General features: G+C 35.9%; 1 protein-coding gene and 1 pseudogene across 1 annotated transcript; both read right to left on the reverse strand.

Moving 5' to 3' along the window:
* Nucleotides 1-9625: 9625 nt before the first annotated feature.
* On the reverse strand, nucleotides 9626-12155 carry LOC117668948 (olfactory receptor 10C1-like). Its single transcript, XM_034422998.2, has one exon. The coding sequence runs from the start codon at nucleotides 10574-10576 to the stop codon at nucleotides 9626-9628; it is 951 nt and encodes a 316-aa protein (XP_034278889.1). The 5' UTR covers nucleotides 10577-12155.
* Nucleotides 12156-13509: 1354 nt separating this feature from the next.
* LOC117668949 (olfactory receptor 10C1-like) lies at nucleotides 13510-14491 on the reverse strand (annotated as a pseudogene).
* Nucleotides 14492-14978: the final 487 nt, after the last annotated feature.

Genomic DNA, 14978 nt, shown 5'->3' on the forward strand with positions numbered 1-14978 from the left:
GGACTATACTTAATTATCACTGAAGTAAATAAGAACAGAAATATAGACTCACACACTTCCTTCCACAAGGCAAATGTAGTAGGCCTTACCTTCATATTTTTTTCCAATGGAAGGTGGTATATCTAAGGAATCTAAGGAACTACTAGAAGATTTTAGATATATGTTTTAAAATAGATATTATGTCTTTAATCCCATTATTATGCAATGAGTTTTACTGATTCCAGACTGGATTTGGTATTTTTAGTGTCAATATTTTTTACTTAAGCTGGTTTTGATGGCATATTTTGCTGCTTTGGCCACTGTAGAGGCATCTGAGATGTTCTCTTATTTGATGGATTGTGGATTAGTTATCCATAACAGAAGTCAAACCTATTACTTATCTCCATTGAAAGCTCAAGAATGATTTAAAAGTGGATATTTTAGAAATTCTCTAAAGAATTAGAATCTCTTACCAATTCTAATAGCATCATGTTATTATGCTATCAGTGGATTTGAGTTTAAAGTTTGTTTGTTTGTTTGTTTATCACATTTAAAGTGATTCTGTGCAGCTTACAATACATTGTAACATCCATAAATTGTATTTTGAATTTCTTGCATTCCCGAAAGAATGTATTAGTAGATTTATGGAAAACATTAAATATTAAAATACATTCATGTTATATTGAAATATATTAAAAAACCTGACTGTTAGGAAATATATATGTATCATGCATGGAGGGTATGGCCTAAAAGAATTGTATTGAGATGTCCTCTATTTGGGATAGACTACCAAAAAGCTACTTAAGACCCAGTTCCACAGTTCCAATGTCAGGTCCTCCTTATGATCATGTGATAATATTTTGGGCACTTAGCGACCAGCTCACATGTGGGGCCTTTTGTAGCACCCCACAGTCTTGTGCCCACAATTTACAATGGGTTTTCCAGAAATGTGCATTCGGAATTTATTAATAGTAAACTAGTGACTATTGACAAGTTTAATAGATAAATTAGATGAGGCAATGATTAAAATCCATTAATTGGTGAGAAGACAATTATTTTCATGCAGTGGCTGTCCTTTTTCCTTTTATGGAAATAATTTCACAAATATGGATATATTTGAGAGATAGATGAGCAGAAATGGCTATCATTACCATCATCTGTACATGCATAAAATAAATACATAATGACCAGAGAATGGGAGATACATTTTTATTTTATTTTATTATTTATTTTATTTTACTTTTACAAGCAATACAATTTTAGGCAAAATAAAATGCTCAAAGAATGCTAAAAGTAACATGTAAATAGGATGTGAAGTTTTTTCGTTACAACTAGTAAAATAATAAGAGGACCCATTTTAATAATTTATATCATATACCATGTTTTCAGACTATAAGACACTCCAAATTCTAAGGCACACCTAGCTTTTGGGGAGGAAAACAAGAAAAAAAATCTGCCTCTACCTCCCAGCAAACAACCAACAGCCTGATCAGCTTCAGCACAGCCTGATTTAGTACAAGCAGTTGATTGGCGGTTGGATCTGCCTCCCGGAATACCACCTATCAGCCGTTCCAGGCTGCAGGGATTGCCAATGCTGGCCATTGCCGCTGCCACCTATCACCGCCTCCGCCTGCCCCATTTTTGGTCTCCACGCATCCCATTTTCAGCTTCCGCACACCCCACCTTTGGCCCGTTCCAGGTGGCTGGGATTGCTGCCACTGCCATCTATCCCCGCCACCTGGAACAGGCTAAAAATGGGGCACACAGAGGCTGAAAATAAAGCACATGGAGGCCAAAAATGGGATGCATGGAGGCCAAAAATGGGGTGCACAGAGACAGTGATAGGTAGCAGCAGTGATGGGCAGCAATGGCAGTGATGGGTGGTGGCAATCCCCGCAGCCTGGAACAGATGATAGGTGGTATTCTGGGAGGCAGATCCAACAGCCAATCAGCTCTTCTTGCTAAATCAGGCTGTGCTGAAGCTGACCAGGCTGTTTGCTGTTTGCTGCAAGGAGGCAAATTGCTGGGAGGCAGAGGCCAGCAGGTAGTGGCCGGCAGGTGGGCGGAGCTTTGGCAACATTCACTGTATGAGACGCACAGGCATTTCCACCCACTTTTTTGGGGGGGCGGAGTGAGTCTTATACATCAAAAAATATAGTATATCTCTGCTGATAGCATTTGATCCATTCAACAAGAATTACATGAGTGGCAGAAAATAATGAGGTGGGTATATCACCCAGAAAAACTTTTATATGTAAGATATTATAGTATCTGCATGATACGTCTGGGTTAACTCCAAGAGAAACCAAGAGAAGTTTTTCCCCAGGGTAAATTTCTTAGAGGTTTCTTCAAGGACATAAATGGGCTGGGCGGAAAACCTTCCACAAATAAAACCACAACTTCATAAACTGGGCTTCAGGCAAATGGGGACTTCCAGCAACACAAAGTACCATTGTATATCCTGAATTGTTCTTTGTAGAAATATTAATCTAGGTAAAAATCTATCATTATTACTTTTTGTCTTAATATGGTTATATTTTATTCTGGGTATTTCTCCTGATTATATAGATATTAGAAAAATCAAAAAGAAATTGTAACAACTGGTATACAATATCTTGTACTATATGGTCATTCTGTATGCATTTTCTCTTAATTTATACAACTTTCTATAAATAGGCAAGGAGTCCCAAAGGTGCCTTTTTCAAGAGGCAACTGGACTTTCTTGTATTTTGCTTCTCATCCAAGAAGCTTCTTCAGTTCTGACTGGATGGTAGGGAATTGGAGGATTTATATTCCTTGCAGACAGCTGGTTATTTACATTCTTTTTAGAGAGTCGTTGAGGCCACTTTATCTGTATTCTCAAGGTCACATGAGTGTGCAAATGGATGTGGAACTGCTGAAAAGACTATGTTGTAGACTGGAGATCGCTGATATCATATCCCTCTCCCTCTGTTGAGAAAGGGATGTTCAATTTTAACATAGATGGCCTCTTTGACCCCTATTTCAAACCAGCAAATGGGGACTTTGAAAGTGTTGCCTTTGTCTTTTAAATGCAGATGGACTGCTGGATCTTGTCCTGATGTGTCATGTGTCATACATTGTGTCATGTGATTGTTTTATGTAGTGATTGTTTTGTTTCCCCAATATACAGATCTGCACGTCCTCTTCACTTTAAAAAAACCACAGCCATATGCACATGATAGAAGCACTAATCAAATGTGTTGATGTATTACAGTCCCTCATGTAAACATAATATACATTTCTTTGATACAGAATTAAATTATGAATACATTTTTACTTACATTTTTTGCTTTTTCCACTTCACCCAAAGAAGATTATTTAGTGACTATAAATAATTGCCTGTCCATATATTCCCCTTTCTTATTAGTATTACATGCTTGCACCAATTCATACCCTCACTAAGCATTAGTCAATGCAAAATCTAGTAGCTTGCATTTGTAGAATATGCTAGATTTCATTTGTATTTGTGAATCTTAAGATTTTTGGACATTCCAGGCTCTGATCCAGCTGGAAAATTGTACAATCCCCTGAATGGATTAATTCTGTAACCAAAGGTGCAGTCAAGAGGCTTTCAAGGGCAGCCCTGCTTGAAGGTCACAAAGGCATGGCAGGCAACCAGCACAACAACTGAAAGATATGCAAAAGTCTTATTGATACACTGCAGCTTGGAATCCATAGCCAAGTGCTCAGTCCATCACAGTTTAAGCAATCTCGTCAGAGAACTGTTTTTTACCTGGAGAAAAGGCAATTTTTACTTTGTAGGTTGGGCACTATCATTCAGAGGTTGGGATTCTGAGCAGTTCCTTCTGCCTAAAGAAAAAGGCTTTCAGAATAATTTTCTATATGACCATCAAGCTGAGAGGAGAAGATATTGAAAGTTATTAGGTAAAGATAAAGGTTCCCCTCACACATATGTGCTAGTCAGTCCCGACTCTAGAGGGTGGAGCTCATATCCATTTCGAAGCCGAAGAGCCAGCGCTGTGCGAAGACGTCCCCATGGTCATGTGGCCGGCATGACTAAATTCCAAAGGCGCATGGAACGCTGTTACTTTCCCACCAAAGATGGTCCCTATTTTTCTACTTGCATTTTTTATGTGCTTTCAAGCTGCTAGTTTGGCAGAAGCTAGGACAGGTAACAGGAGCTCACTCTGTTATGTGGCACTAGAGATTCGATTGACAAGCTCAGTGTCTTAGCCACTGAGCCACCACATCCCTTAAAAGTTATTAGTCTCAGGGTAAGCATTTGGGATAGTAGAAATCAGTGGTGAAATGTAAAATTTGTTGCTACCAGTTCTGTGGGCATGGCTTGTGGGTGGGTAATGCGACTCGGTGGACGTGGCAAACTTTTTTTTAAAAAAAAAACTTTTAAAAGCATTTTTTACAACCTCTTCGGCCAAAAAGGTTGTAAAAAATGCTTTTAAAAGGCTCTGATGATCCCAGCTGAGCCGCGCGATCATCAGAGGCTTTTTTTTTACTTTTGAAAGCATTTTTTCATGCTTTTAAAAGCATTAAAAATGCTTTTAAAAGTTAAAAAAATGCCTCTGATGATTGCATGGCTCAGCTAGGCATAGAGGGTGGGCAGGGATTTTTGCTACCGGTTCTCTGAACCATCCACCATCAACACTACCAGATCAGGTGATCCGGTCCAAACCGGGAGCATTTCACCCCTGGTAGAAATGTTTGAATTGTGTTTTAAACTGCTGTAAAGATGATCAGAAATCATTTCTTTGTTGTTGTTGTTTTTTCTCTCTTTTCTTAATTTATTCTTCTTTCTTTTTCTTATATCTTTCTATCTCTTTGATTTTTTAAAACTTTTTTGGGGAGCTTTATTGTCTAGTACACAATAATCTAAGCACATACTGAATTCTAATTATATTAGGAATTTGGTTATTTTTTATCAGTAAAAGTGGTTATACCTGAGTCTAAAACAATCTAACAATCTAAAAAAAAAAAACAATCTAAGAATAATTTTACTAGAGAACATGGACTCAAAATGGAATCAATAATACCAATTAATGGTCCTATTGATTGAAATAATACTTCTGACACTGGCTTTCAGCACTTTAAACCTATTGACCAGTAGGGGAAGTAGATTTATAGAAAGTTTCAAAAAAATATTTTATTTTCTGTGTGTGTATAAAAATTTTATTTTGCATATTACTATGTATCATCTGTCTACTGTGTATCCTCTCTCAGTTTAGTACAGAGGTGTCAAACTCATGGCCGGCAGGACAGATGCATCATACGCTGGTCACGCCCACCCCCATTTTAGTGAAGGAGAGAAAGTGATATGTCATGTGACAACAAAATGACACTGCGAGTTTGACACCCCTAGTTTAGTACTATTTTTTTATCTTCTGATTCTGACCTCCGCTGTTTATGTTCTCCCCTGAGTCACCTGCTCTACAAAATAGGGAAGACTTTGTGCTGTACAGATTTAAATAATTCAGGCTTTCCTATCAGTCCATTATTTCTCCAATAAAGCTTATCTTTATTTCTTTTTATCTAAACACCAGCTTCCAGAATCAAAATGCCCATAATCTTATATTCATGAAGCAAAAATCCTGTATTAAATATATTACTCAGAAAAAAAGTTCACAAATACAGATTCGATCATAAATTGTTTGGAAAGATGCACAAAGTTCTGCAGAAAGCATCCCAAAAACATTTCCTTAGGTAAAATCCAAATGAATTTTCATGAATTATTTTTTAATTCACAGTTAATTTAACTGACAGAATTAATCAGGGGAAAGACTTGCCTCCAGAAGTTGTGGGTACTCCAAAACTGGAGGTTTTTAAGAAAACATTGGACAACCATTTGTCTGAAATGGTATAGGGTTTCCTGCATGAGGAGGGTTGAACTACAAGATCTTCCAACTCTGTTATTCTCTTATTCTCATCTTTATTCTTTGGATGGGAAAAACTAACCTGCTTTTTGCAATAAAGGCTTTTACAAGACTGCAGTGCCACCTAGTGTTTACTTCATTCAGCTTGTTCATATTCCTGCCTTTCCCTTTGTATAGCCACAGAACTTCAAAAGCATATGTAACTCATTTGAAATCCATAGCAATATATTTCTTTTTTTAAAAAGAATTACATATTTAATAAACCTGATATCTAATAAAACTCTCAGATGAAATTACTTCCTTAATCTTTACAAACAGAAAGACATTTTTTCAAACAGAAGTAGGTTTTTTTAATACCTCCTAAATTCTCAGTTTCAGAATTGTTATATATCAGGTCTTGAACAGAAATGCCTGGACTATATAACAGAGAGACATTTGATAAATAAAGCACATAAAACTAACATTCCAAACTGAATGAGATTAAAACTACTATCAACCTAAATTATCATATTTTATAAGCTACAGCAATGCATTCTTTTAATTCCATACAATTAAGCAACTGTTTTTTTAAAAAAGCTTTTACTTCCCTATTTTGTACAGTATACAAAGAAGTCAGGGTTATATAAAACAGAGACAATACTATGTTAATTTCTCACAATCCATCTATTTTGGGCAATATGTAGACAATCAACATTGTGCTAAAGAAAATAGACATCACTATGAAGTGTGAAGAGCACGTTCAGAAAGATTTTAGGGAAATAAAATCCTTGAGGATTAAAAGGGATCAAAGCAGGGATGAAATGTTCCTGGTTTGAACCGGATCGCCTGATTGGTAGCGATGGTGACGGGTGGTTCAGAGAACAGTAGTAAAAATCCCTGGGCCCCACCCATGCCCAGTTGAGCCACGCAATTATCAGAGGCTTTTTTTTTTAACTTTTAAAAGCATTTTTTCTACAACCTCTTCGGCCAAAAAAATTCTTTTAAAAGTTTTTAAAAAGCCTCTGATGATCCTGCGGCTCAGCTGGGCATGGGGGTGGGGGCAGGGGAAAAAAGCCTTTAAAAGCCTCTGACGATCCCAGCTGAGTTGCCTGATCGTCAGAAGCTTTTAAAAACATTTTTTTGCAACCTCTTAAGCTTGTAAAAAAAATGCTTTTAAAAGTAAAAAACAAAAAAAGTTGGCCACGCCCACCCAATCACATTACCCCACCACCACCAAGCCACACCCACAGAACCGGTAGTAACAAATTTTACATTTCACCACTGGATCAAAGACAAACACCTTCAAGGTGTTGGTGACCACCTTTAAAGCACTCCATGGCTCAGGGCCGGGGTATTTACGAGACCGCCTTCTGCCACCAATAGCCTCCCACCGGCCAGTACGCTCACACAGAGTGGGCTTCCTCAGGGTGCCGTCTGCCAGACAATGTTGGCTGGTGACCCCCAGGGGGAGAGCCTTCTCTGTGGCGGCGCCCACCCTCTGGAACAACCTCCCCCCAGAGATACGTACAATAACAGACCTCCGGATTTTTCGTCGGGCCCTGAAAACCCATTTATTTCAGCTAGCTGGGCTGGCTTGAGTTAAATTTTAAATTGATTTTAAATAGGGATTTTTAATTACGGCCAAAATAATTATTTTAAACAGTTTTTAGATTTTGTATGTCTTGTTTTTACTTTGGCTGTTCACCGCCCTGAGTCCTATATTGGAGAAGGGCGGTATAGAAATTTAAACAAATAAATAAATAAAATAAACAATAGGAGAAAGAATAAGCTGGCTTTGCTTTGCTTTGCTTTGCTTTGCTTTGCTTTGCTTTGCTTTGCTTTGCTTTGCTTTGCTTTGCTTTGCTTTGCTTTGCTTTGCTTTGTATATACACTGAGAACTTCTGTACCTTATGCACCTAATCACACTTGATCAAATAAAATATTCTATTCTATTACTAGTGGAGACAGAGACTTTAACAATGCTTCTTCCAATTAAACCTGTTTCAGTGAGACCGTGCTGAATGAAAAACTTTATCCTCATCTATCTCTCACCATTTGCCCTATCGGTCAAAAATCCTTCAATGTGCAAAGAGATGATTCAATCCCCAGCACTTTTTCTCATTGTCTTTGACATTCATGACACAAATTTTCTATTGCAGAAGCTGCAACTGATTTCAGGGCAATAACTTTCTCAGCACATGAAAAATTTTCTGCCCTGCTAACCTTTAGCAATTTCTAAATCCTCATGGTTTCATCAGCTGAAATGTAATTTTGATGGAGAAAAGTATCATAAAGTCCTCCTTCTGCTAGACCAAATGTGTAATCTATGGCCAGGAGCAGTAGGACAGGTGAGAAACAGATACAAGCAAGCATGTGAAGATCCTTCTATCATTGTTGCACCACTTGCTCTACTGGTCAAATAGGCTCATAGATGCAGTTACATCTAGTGTTCCCAAATTTGTCTTCTCAGTGTTTCAGGGCTACACTTCTAACAATTTCCAGTGGCCAAGCAGGATGCAATTCTGAAAGCTGTAAGCCCCAAACAACTGGAGACATCTGTTTAGGAAAATATTTAGAGTCACAATAATTGTAGGGTAATTTGGCTGGGTGATGACCAAAACAAAATGTGAACATTTCCTTTCCTCAGTTATTTAGGAGCACTGAAGACAAAAGATTCAGCCTAAATATGAATGTCAATTTATTCTTACACAATATCATTAAGATACTAAAATACATAATTACATAAAATATTGTTAATGGATACTAGTAACTTTCATTGGATTGCATATATTCTATTACGAAGAAAAATAAATTGTATTGATTGTTTGATTATATCTGAAATACCATCAAACTAAATATAAAGTACAGAATTGGCCTGATTGACATACAAAATACAATTTAAACAACATGGGGATTTGATTAGGGGAATGCTTTATTTATTTATTTATTTATTTAATTATTTATTTATTTATTTTATAGAGATGGTTTATTCTCACTCTTATTATTTTTACAACTAACTCCAAGAAAAGAACATATCTAATCTTCTCTCGTTTTCCCTACAACAATACCCTGTGAAGTGAGTTGAGCACAGAGAGTGTGTGACTGGCCCATAGTCATCCTGCTGGCCTTTATGCTTAAAGCAAGACTTGAACTCAAGCATCCTAAGATGTGTTTTAACAACCAGACTGTGCTGGCTATCTTATAAAGAATCTCTGTTGAACAAAATCACTGATTCCATTTTGAAGTGACATGAAGTGACAGTGACAGACAAAGAAATTTTCTATTTCTTCTTTTATTTCAAATATAACCAAATGGGTACTCCTGGAAATGTTTTGTGCTTTACTTTTAAACATGTTGTATTTCTTAAAGTACTAAGGGTGAAAAAATGTCTAAGATACTGAATACATGTAACAAAATCAATTGCACCTTACTGGAGCTTTCTTTCTGAGAATACAATGAATACTAACAACATTGACTTCTATGTACAGTATAAATCACCTTTCCTTGAGTTTCTTAGGTAGAGAAGCCACGTACATGGCAGAATTCTTTAATGCTCCTAATCTCTTATATGCCATTTTAGCGAAATATATAAATGTAATGGTGGAGAGAAAAGGAGAGAAAAAAGAAAAAAAAAGAACCAAAAATATTTAAAAAATAAAGAAAAATAAAGAAAAGGCCTCTGAAAATTTGTGAAAGAATTTTCTCTCGGCAATACATTTTTTTAAAAAAATTTAAGTAAAAAAAATTATATATATTATAGGAGATGTATTCAGAAAAACGATACCAAAGAAAATGACATGTCAAAGAAAAAGATATAACTTTTCAACTGCTTTTCTAAGAGCCTCTTTTACTTCCCTGTTTCTTAGGCTATATATCAGGGGATTGAACAAAGGGGTCACAATTGTATAAAAGAGAGACAAGACTTTGTTGATATTTTGTAATACATCTGTTTTGGGCAACACATAGACAATGATCATTGTGCCATAGAAAATAGACACCACCATGAGGTGTGAGGAACAAGTTGAGAAAGCTTTTTTTCTCCCACTGACAGATGACATTTTCATTATAGTGGAAATAATTAAAATATAAGAAGCCAAAGTTAAGAAGAAAGGAAATAGGATACACAAAGCAGACAAAGAAATAGTTACAAGTTCAATCAAGTGAGTGTCACTGCACGCTATCTTTAATATTGGATGTAATTCACAAAAGAAATGATTGATTTCACTAGGGCCACAAAACTTTAACTGACCCATTAAATATAAAATTATGCTCATAATAAATGAACTATGAATCCATGATCCAGCTATAAACTGGAGGCAAACTCTATTGTTCATTAGTATTGTATAATGCAGCGGTTTACAGATTGCTACATACCTATCATAGGACATTGCCACTAGGAGACAACATTCAGTAGCTGCCAAAAGACCAAAAAGACAATGTTGCAATATGCAGCCAATTACAGATATTGTTCTCTGCCCACCATACAAGACATTGGCCAGTATCATTGGAAGGATATTAGAACTGTAACAGATCTCCAAGCAAGAGAGATTACCCAGGAACAAATACATGGGGGTGTGAAGTTGAGGATCAATAACAACGAGCAAAATTATGAGGATGTTCCCAACCATGGTAACAAGGTAGATAAGTAAGAAGAGGCAGAAGACTGGAACTTGCAGATCTCCAAGTCCTACAAATCCTACTAAATGGAATTCTGTGATTTCTGTTTGGTTCTCTTGCTTTGTCACTACCATGCCTGCAAATATGATACAAAATTTATTTGAGCTGCTCAGAACTTACTTTTGCACTTCTTAGTTTTAAACATAACCAAGGAACACAGTTGTAAAACAGTTTATAAACTTAAGATACATAGCAGTGCATGGAAGTAGTTTTTATGTTAATAATTTCATACTTATAAGCCACAAAATTTCAACTTTGGAGAGTCTGAGAAAAAAGTCATTTGAGAACGTATCAATTAACATGACAAGACCTGATAAGGATCAGATGTTGCGTTTAGAAAACAGAACTTTGTTGGCTTTTGTTTATTTCTGGAGAATGTCATTGAGGAGAAATCCAGGGAAGGATATACATAGGGTTTATATCACTATTCAATTAACCAATATTCATTCTAAAGATAAACTAAAATCTCTCATAATTTATTCATTTCCTCTGCTAACTAAAATTAGAAAGTGAGATTCAGATTAGTTTTTTTACTCTTCTTTTTTAGCTGAAGTTTCACTCCCCACACCTACTTAGTTTAGAGCAGGGGTGTCAAACTCACATCACAGCTGCGTCACAGGAAATATCAGGACTTTTTTCCCCTTCACTAAACTGGGCGTGGCCACACATGACACATCCAGCCCACAGGCCAGGAGTTTAACAGCCCTGTTTTAGAGAATCTCCGATCTGAAGATATGTCTGTTTATTCAAATCAACCAAGATGATTTGGAATTATCATATAACTAAGCAATGGAATATTTACTACTTCAAAAAAGTTCTAATCCCATATGCAACTTTGGTGCAGTCTGTTCATCCAATCATATTCTGCAAATATACTGTACATCCTGTAGTAAGATTATTAGATATGATAACTATATTTCTTGGTTTTCTCTTGATTGCTTGATGATGTAGGAGGTTATTCAAAGTATGGTACTCCATCCTACATGAAATACATTGATTAATTTATATTTAATTTCAAATTAATTTTTTTCCTATTGTTAATTGAGTTAAAAATTAAGTTGCACTTCTCATATACAGTATATAATGCATGACTTATGATTTTTGTTTTCTGTATCTTCTGCACAAAATCCAGCAAATAAATCATTTGGGCATCATTCTTAAGATGTGCAGTATTCAGTAGCTGTACAACTGGGAAGAACTATAAGCAGGCGTCCCTATTATTTTTTATATGTTATATACCAAGTCCTAAATATGTACAAAGTAAGCTCTGTTACATAAACACTGCTTCTAAGAAGAACGAATTTTTTCCATTCATGGTGGGGGGAGAGAAATGGAAGAATTTGCATTTGCCATAGACTTTCTGAGTACCTTCAGAACTAACACAAGTGTATCTGAGAAGCCACAGTGTATCTGAGAATTATGACTTCAAACGTATCTCCAATCAAAAAGTTAGCCTAGAATTTTCTAGTAGCGTAGGCTCTTAATTAATAATAATTTTAAGAATCATTTTGTGTCATAGCAGGTTCTCCTATGAAGCATTGATATGTATTCATAGATCATCTCATCTCCACATCAATCTTCTCTACTTCACTGCCAGTTTTCCTTTGACAAAACAAAACAGTCAGGGCTGGTTCATTGATCTTGAAAAATAATAAAAATTGATATTTTTTTAAAAAAATAACACTAACTTCAAGGAGACTCAACAGAATTTTATCACACACAATTAATTTGTCCTTAGGATGAAATGTATCATCTTGTGAGAAGTATGGCTGGCTAAACCATCAACAAGAACAACAATCCTGATACACACTGTCAAATTAGTTTTATATGTACCTGATAGTCTGCTAGCAGCTTTTGAGCTTCTCTCATCATCACCACTAATTCTCAATAGAATCTTTCCTTGATTTTTAGATTTGGTTCAGGACTGATGTAAATAAAAGGAGTAATTGACATGAAGCCTAAATGAACGTTATCTATAAAAAGGACATTGTCCTATTTTTGCATTTGTTTTATATTAAAGGGCACACAGTCCCTACTGTGCAAATTAACTGGGTTTATCTTGAAGAGGAAAAAAATCTCTAGGTGATGATGCCCAGGAGAATATGAAAAGTGCCAGAAAAATACAGTTTCTCTCCTCATATTTTCACCACCCTTAAGTGCAGTAAAAATGACAAAAATGCTACTCAAGAAAGCATCAAAATAATGCCTAAGTAGCTGAGATTGAAAAATAAAATAAATATGCTAAGCTTGTGCTAGGCTTCACATGCATATTATTCTAAACATCTGAAATCAAAAATATAATTTAAAAACATAATGACATCAGTGCTACATAAGGTGCAAAGTTTGGCTGCTGAAAAATGTTAGAGAAAGATGCGTATTTCCCAAACCACAAGACAATACTGTTGATGCTTCCCCTGTACATTTGGGGTCTATTATCCTTAAACTGGGATTCAGATTCATTCCCTTAAATTATTTTTGTGCAAAGTGTGTCTCTAGCTCTCCAGTGTCACCTTCCCAGAATCTCAGAAACAAGGTCAGCTACCCTTCCTCCTATACGTAATCCCATCAGATTTAAAGAGACATGGCTGTTTTAAAACAAAGCACTCTTAATCCTGTAGAGAGAGAAGAAAGGGAATATTTTTGTTCATTTTTCACACAAGTGCGGTCTGCTTTTTGGGGGGGTTGGATTTATGGGGCGGGGTTTCAATCAACAAAATGATGATCCATTGGCTGTTTTAGAAATTGACTGACCAGTTTGTCACTGGACCAAGTAAAGATACTGAGGATTCACACTTGCAACTTCCACACAGGAGATCCACAAGAAAATTGTAACAGTGTAGCTAAGCAAAAAAAATCACAGACTCACAATCATAAATTAGAGTTTAATGAAGGATTTTTTATTACTGTATATCTCTTACAGATATTTTTAGACAAATCCTAACATATAGTGATGTCCTAAGAGAATCAAAATTTTGGTATATTGGAGATCAAAGCAGCTTTAACAAAATCATAATAAATTACACTAGTGCATTTTTTTTTTTAAATTATACCATTTAGCAACTGCTCTTCTGTGGGCCTCTTTCACCTCCCTATTCCGTAGGCTGTATATCAGGGGATTGAACAAAGGGGTCAGGATTGTATAAAATAATGACAAGACTTTATTAATATTCCGCAGGCCATCGTTTTAGGCAAAATGTAGACAATCATTAAGGTGCTATAGAAAATGGACACCACCATGAGGTGTGAGGAGCAGGTTGAGAAAGCCTTTTTCCTGCCATTGACAGATGACATTCTCATTATATTAAAAATGATGTGACTATATGACAACAAGATTAAGAAGAAAGGAGGCAAGATACATACAACAGATATCAAAATTGTGACAAGTTCAATCAAGTGGGTATCATTGCGTGCTAGCTTCAATATTGGATTCAATTCACAAAAGAAATGATTGATTTCACTGGGGCCACAGAATTTTAACTGACACATTAAATATAAAATTATGCCCATAACAAGTAAACTATTTATCCATGATCCAGCTATAAGCTGGGAGCAAACTTTATTGTTCATTAGTATTGTGTAATGCAGTGGTTTACAGATTGCTACATATCTATCATAGGACATTGCTGCTAGGAGGCAACATTCTGAAGATCCAAAAAGACCAAAAAGATAATGTTGCATTATGCAGCCAGTGACAGAAATTGTTTTCTGCTCACCATACAAGACATTAGCCAGCATCATTGGAAGGATATTAGAACTGTAGCAGATCTCCAGGCAAGAGAGATTACTCAGGAAGAAGTACATGGGGTGTCAAGATGAGGACCAGTGACAACCAGCAAAATAATGAGGATATTTCCAGCCATGGTAGCAATGTAGGTAAGTAAGAAGAGGCAGAAGACTGGAACTTGCAGATCTCCAATTCCTACAAATCCTACCAAATGGAATTCCATGATATCTGTTAAGTTTTTTTTTTGTTGTTGTCTTTTGTCCATATTTACTAGCTCATACCTATACAGGGCATACAACACTCATTTTATATTTTCAAGGTGTTACTCATTTGTTACCCTTTCATCTTATAAACTATATATAAGATGATAGATAGATAGATAGATAGATAGATAGATAGATAGATAGATAGACAGACAGACAGACAGACAGACAGACAGACAGACAGACAGACATAGATATGTGAGAGGGAGGGAGAGAGAAGTTCAAAAAAAATTGGTCTGCAATAGATAATTTCATCTAGTTAAAATTTATTGGAATTAGAGTTTTAGTAGTATACTAAACCTATATATGCTTAACTCATGACACAATCTATTCATAGTAAATTCAGAATACAAGTGTTTTAGTAGCGTATAGATGAATAGATTGATAAAATACAATCATACCAAAACATGTATAATTTTTACTATTTCAAATCGAAAAATCACCAATTAAGGAGGGTTTTATAAAAGAAGGCCACTTCTAGTTAGAATC

This window comes from Pantherophis guttatus, chromosome 4 (genome assembly GCF_059756535.1).
Source record: "Pantherophis guttatus breed Tessera chromosome 4, ASM5975653v1, whole genome shotgun sequence".
Taxonomy (NCBI): Eukaryota; Metazoa; Chordata; class Lepidosauria; order Squamata; family Colubridae; genus Pantherophis; species Pantherophis guttatus.

What these genes read in the sequence shown, in the direction of transcription:
- LOC117668948 (XM_034422998.2), bottom strand. Translation starts at nt 10,576, where the DNA reads ATGGTAGTGACAAAGCAAGAGAACCAAACAGAAATCACAGAATTCCAT.